General features: G+C 45.9%; 1 protein-coding gene across 1 annotated transcript in view; it reads left to right on the top strand.

Moving 5' to 3' along the window:
* AK5 (adenylate kinase 5) overlaps window positions 1-6,000 on the top strand; it is a gene marked incomplete at its 5' end in the record, with an annotated part of 185,240 nt that extends 179,240 nt beyond the window's left edge. The window contains one exon of the mRNA XM_082688564.1: window positions 4,637-6,000. Coding sequence (XP_082544690.1) covers window positions 4,637-4,705 — 69 coding nt within the window. The 3' untranslated portion in view covers window positions 4,706-6,000. The remainder of the gene's footprint in view (window positions 1-4,636) is intronic.

The raw sequence follows: 6,000 nt of genomic DNA on the forward strand, positions 1-6,000 counted from the left end.
CCCATCTGCCACTAATATGGTCATGGACAGTGTAAACAATGAGCCCCGCGTTTAGGGACTCTAAACCTTGTCACCCACCACCACCCCCTACGGGGGAAGCTGAGAGGGGGCAGGGTTCGATAAGCAAGGGCGGTTCCGGAGGACAGGGACAGAAGCAGGTTTGCTGAAAAGGGATGTTTAGGAGGGCAGGCATTCATTCTAAGGCGCATTTTGTACATTCAGGTTAAAGGTAGTAAGGCATTATGGGGCAGTCAAAAGGAAAAGGAATGAAGTATGGATACCCACTAGAACACAGGTGAACCTTGACAACATGGTGCTTAGTGAAAAAAGTCACAAAAAAACATTTACTGTGTGAGTCCTTTTATAGAAAATGTCTGGGAACAGGCAAATCTCATCCTGAGCTATTTTCCAGCCTCCTCTTCTCCTTCCCCCAAACCAAGCAGCATTTGCTCCGTCCTCAACACACGGTCCCGTTCCAGAAGAATCCACGTGCTTCCAGATCCCTATCCCTTTGCACATGCCAGTCTCTCCACAGAGAAGGCGCTCATTCTTCATCCTCTTCAGATGCAGATCTACTCCTGTAGGCCCAGCTTGACTGGCAACACCCAACCGTCCTGATGCCCACCAGTGGGCACCTCACCACCATGAAAATGTGAACCACGATTTGGAATAGCCTAGAGTATCAGAGCTGGAACCAAACCTGGAGGTTACCATGTCTGACATCAGTCCCTTTAGGAATAGAGGAGGAAACTGAGGCATCAAGAGGATGAACAGCTGGTCTGAGTCCTGAAGCTCACAAGAGATAGCACCATGTTATCATCGCTCCTGATACAGCGTCCTTTGCCTTACACTTCAGCCCTCTTGCAATTTTTTGACTAGGCAAATATTTACCAATGATTTTTATGTACCTGTGATTGTATCAACTCATACTTCAGGTAACAGAATCTGTCGGCCTCTTTATGGTCAACAGAGGCTCACCATTCCAGCTTCACTCTTTGCTGCCTCAACCGAATTCAACCATGCAGCCAGTTTGAATGGGTGACTACAGTATCATGTCGTCGACAAGTGCAAGGACTTTGGAGTCAGAGACCTGTTATTTTTTTTTTTTTAAGATTTTATTTATTTGAGAGAGAATGAGTGAGAGCGAGCATGAGAGAGGAGAAGGTCAGAGGGAGAAGCAGACTCCCCAAGGAGCTGGGAGCCCGATGCGGGACTCGATCCCGGAAGTCCAGGATCATGACCTGAGCCAAAGGCAGTTGCTCAACCAACTGAGCCACCCAGGCGCCCCGAGACCTGGGTTTTGACCAGGTCCCTGCCACTTACTTAGCTGTATGACCTTGGGAAGTTTAATTCATCTTTCAGAGCCTCAGTTTTGTCATGTGTGAAATGGGGATGACAGTATCTGTCCTCCAAGATCATTGTCAGAATGACCTGATGGTTGAAAAGCATTTATGGTGGGGAGCAGGGAATGGAATGAGGGAGCAAGTGAGGAGGGGAGGGGCTGAGGAAGGGAGAGAGGGAATGGGAGGGTCAGAGAGGGGATGATGGAGGGCTAGAGAGAGGATGAGAGAGAGAGAGAAGGGAGCTAGCAAGCAAGGGCAGAAGTGGAAAAACATTTTATTAAAAATAAATTTATTTCTTAATTAAAAATAAATAAAAGCACTTATGCTTCGTCATTGGTAAAGTTTATCATTTTAGATGGTGGTGATGACAACTTCCCTCAGGAAACATCCCTGCCCTCCCAACACCCTGGGAGGCGCTCCTTATCCACAAGCTTCTAGACTTACCTCAACACAGTGGCGATTCCTGGTCATTCTTTGTCTCTGTCCTTGAGCTGGAAGCTCCGTCAGAGCAGGATCCTTTTGTCTTGTTCGACCCGGCTTCCCCAGCACAAAATGTATCGTTAGCACCCAGGAAATGTTTGTTGGTTGAAAGGAAAAGGAAGGAGAGGTAAAGCAAGAGGCAAGAGGCAGTGAGGGACACAAACATCCCAGGTGGAAAGCCCTCACTCTCCTGTAAGGATCGGGGATGACACATTTATTGGGGGATGAGTGCTCAATTTTTTTTTAAATTTTTATGTTTTCATTTTTGTGAGATACATCATACACAGTATTGCAAGAGCAGTGCATATGGTCTGAAGAATTATGAAACGAACACCGTGTAATCACATGGGTCCAGAAGCAGGAGGGAATGGCAGCTCCCCTGGTCACCCCAGGTCACCTCTTCCTTCTTCTCTCCAAGAAGTGGTCACTTTCCTGATGTTTATGATAATCATCCTCCAGCTTCTCTCTCTGATTTACCACTCACAAACGGATCTCTAACCAACCCAGTTTCGCGTTGTGTGTTCTTGAATTTGATGTAACTAGAATCGTACTGTATCATTTTCTGAGACTTGCTTCTTTCTCTCGCTGCAACTTGGGGAGATGAACCCCTGCTGCTGACTGTAGCCGTCGTGTTTCTTCCACTGTCCTGTTCCGTCATGTGACTCTGCCCCATTTGTCCATCTACTGCTGAGGGACTTCTGCAGTCCTTCCAGTTTGGGGCTATTGCAAACAACCGTCTATAAACATTGTTGTTATCTATTTTCTGGGATATCTAAATGTGGTGGCGGTTTTGTGGTGGGTGGCGGGGAGGGGGTGGGGGGTGAGTTGAGAATTTATTTTACCTTCAGGATCTGTGAAGTCCCCAGTGTTGTGAAATCGAAAGCACTTTGCACAAAGAAGGTAGACAGGAGGGGAAGAAATCAGGGTTTGTCTGAGTGTGGTCCGAGATGACCCACAGCAAAATCATGTGGGGAATGTGGTAAATATGCAGATTAGGCCCAGCCCAACCCTAGCAAATGAAAACGTGTGGAGATGAAGCCTGAAATAGTAGCACCCTGGCAGGCTTGCTGCCCAGCCCCCGAGTTGGAGGTGGGGTCACCAGGCCTCCTCGTTGTCGTCGAGTGGCTGTCCCAGGTGTGGCAGGACACCCTTCAGCGGCTGGGACAGTGTTGGGAAATTCTGAGTGAGGAAGGGGTAGTAGTGTCTTCATGCCCCGGAAATCAGCTCCCTCCCAGTCTCCCTGCCTGGGCCCCTTGCTGGGGTGTGTCAACAACGCCCAAGGGGCCCGGCTGAGGTCCCAGCTTTCGCTTTCTTCTCTGCAGTCCCACTCCATGCCCCAATCCCGTCTTGCTCCAAATGCTCTCCAACACTCAGAAGTCATAACCCATGTTTCCACAGCCTCAACAATCCCGTACCTCAATAAGGCCCTTTGTTTTGTTTTAAATAGATTGAGTCTTAAATCACAGCCAACCTGAATGTCAAGTACAGAATTCTCAGATACCCTTGTCCCCAGACACAACACAACCTCCCCCACCATCAACATCCTACACAAGCATCCCACGTCACTATCAATGAACATACACCAACACACCATTCTCACCGGACGCCTGGGTTACGTCAGGGTCCACTCTTGGTGTTCACGCTCAATGGGTTTTGACAAATATATGATGATATGTATACACCATTAAGTTGCACCATCATAGAACTCCTTATTCCTCCCCTTCTTTCCTGTCTCACCACAACTCAGTCTGCTTACGGTCTCCACAGTTTTGCCTTTTTCATAAGGTCATATGGTAGGTGGCCTTCTTAGAGAGGCTTCTTTGACTTAGAAATACAAGTTTCCCCCAAGTCTTTTTATAGCTTGTTGACTCATCTGAGGGCTAAACATCCCACTGTCTGGATACCACCGTTCATCCACTCCCCTAATGAAAGCTTAGCTTCTAAGTTTTGGCAATTATGAGTAAATCTTCTATAAACATCCATGTGCAAGTTTTTGTGTGGACATGAATTTTCAGATCTTTTGGGTAAATAATAACATGCACAATTCCTGGGTTCTATGGTGAAGAATGTTTAATTTTATAAGAATTGCCGAAGTGTCTTCAATAGTGGCTGTACCGTCTTGCATTCCCATCAGCAAAAGAATGAGCATTCCTGTCGCACCACACTGTCACCAGCCTCTGGTGGGTTTTGGATTTTGGCTATTCTAATAGGTGCGTAGTGGTAGCTCCCTGATGTTTTAATTTGGACAAACCTAGTTTTTAAACAACTCCTCACTTTTCCTTTGTGGTTCTGGGCTCTATTTTAAAATTTTGCACAGCAAGTTATGAGCAGGTAATTATTATTAGAAATGGTCTTATCTACAAATATATATTTTTTAAGATTTTATTTATTTGACAGAGATCACAAGTAGGCAGAGAGGCAGGCAGAGAGAGAGAGAGGAAAGCAGGTTCCCTGCTGAGCAGGGAGCCTGATGTGGGGCTCGATCCCAGGACCCTGGGATCATGACCTGAGCCGAAGGCAGAGGCTTTAACCCACTAAGCCACCCAGGCGCCCTCTGCAATTATTTCTTAAGACTAACTTTTTAGAGGCACCTGGGTGGCTCAGTCGGTTAAACATCCAAGGTTTGATTTCGGCTCAGGTCATGATCTCAGAGTCCTGAGGCCGAGTCCTGCGTCAGGATCCTTGCTCAGCAGGGAGTCGGTTTCAGATTCTCTCCCTCTCACGTCCCTCTCCCTATGCTCTGTGCTCTCTAATTAAGATCTTTAGAAAAACTAAAAAGGGAAACTAACTTTCTCTTTTCCTTTTAAATATAGGTAAATGCAGAGGGGACGCCAGAAGAAGTTTTTCTTCAACTCTGCACAGCTATTGACTCTGTTTTCTGAAGGCAAAAAAGCATGTACATTAAGGAGAGTGGAAACAGAAAAAAAAAATTAAAAGGTTCATCCCTTAACACAGTATGTTTCAAGTTTAACCTTTTGTGCCCCCGCCCCAACCCTAACATTGCTGTTTGCTTCCCAACTTGACCTGAGAGGTGTCTGGGAATCATGCATGATGTATTCCGTATGATCCACGTGCGATCTTCCTCACTCACACAGCTGTCCGCCCCCCCAGCACGCACACTTCTCTGTCATCTCAGCCACACCTCAGAGCTGCTAGCAGTGCCAGTGTGTGTCAGTGGTGCCCTCAGGACTCGCCAGAGTCTGACCATTTGGTTTCTGTCAGTCAAGCCGGGGGTTAGCGTCCCTCACTCCCCAGCACATTTTCCTTCCTCATCCCGAGACAGACATGTTGTTGCCTGACGAAGGGTCTCCATTTGAGGGACAGTCCTGGGCGTCTCCTCTGTGGCTATTTCCTCAAGTGTCATCCACTAGTAGTAGCTCAGAGCCAGAGAAACTGGGTTGACAACTCCAATTGTTTGATAGTAAGTTTGATTAAATTTGGTAGAAATAATACAATGTGAAATTGTATAGCTTTTCCAAGACCGTAAAACCCAGACTAGTCACCAGTAACATGCGTCCTTTCATTTTTTGGAAATTGGCTACTTGGAAGGCTGTCAGAATGGCTAAGAAAACAAACCTGGTAAACTGTCTAACCTAATCTCTTTTATACCCGGTGGTGCATTTCGGCAACGGTACATTAACACCAATGGCCAAACGTAACTTTAAAGCAGGAGGTGATTTGTGATTTGTTAACTGCATTCACCTAATGTCAGCTTATAGTTCTGACTTCACAGGATCACCTATTTACTTATTGTTACTGCCAAGCAAGTAAGGAACGAAGTAACAGTAACCAAACGGATGTGGGTGGGAGAGGCTGTCAGTACATGATGTGTAACTGATCCCACGGCTACATTCATTTCATGTAGGCCTTTAACAGGGCTGTGCAAACCTTATCATATCCATATGTAAAATTGTGTTTTCCTTGCTTCAAACCAGTGAAGTTTGGGTTCTCCTTTGTGCAATTAGTTGCCAAATCAGAGCTTCTTATATATTCTACTGAAATATTTGCATCTTCCATTCAGTCACTACAAAAGACCATAGTTTCAGTTTGCATGACTTTTTTTTTTTCCCCTTCAGTGGTTGTGCTGATAAGGATCCAATTCTGGGACAGAATTGTATTTTTAAAGTCATTTTTTTTAAATGGATATGTACAAATAAAATAAATGGAACACACAAAA

The sequence above is a fragment of the Mustela nivalis genome (genome assembly GCF_964662115.1).
Source record: "Mustela nivalis genome assembly, chromosome: 10".
NCBI classification, from domain to species: Eukaryota; Metazoa; Chordata; class Mammalia; order Carnivora; family Mustelidae; genus Mustela; species Mustela nivalis.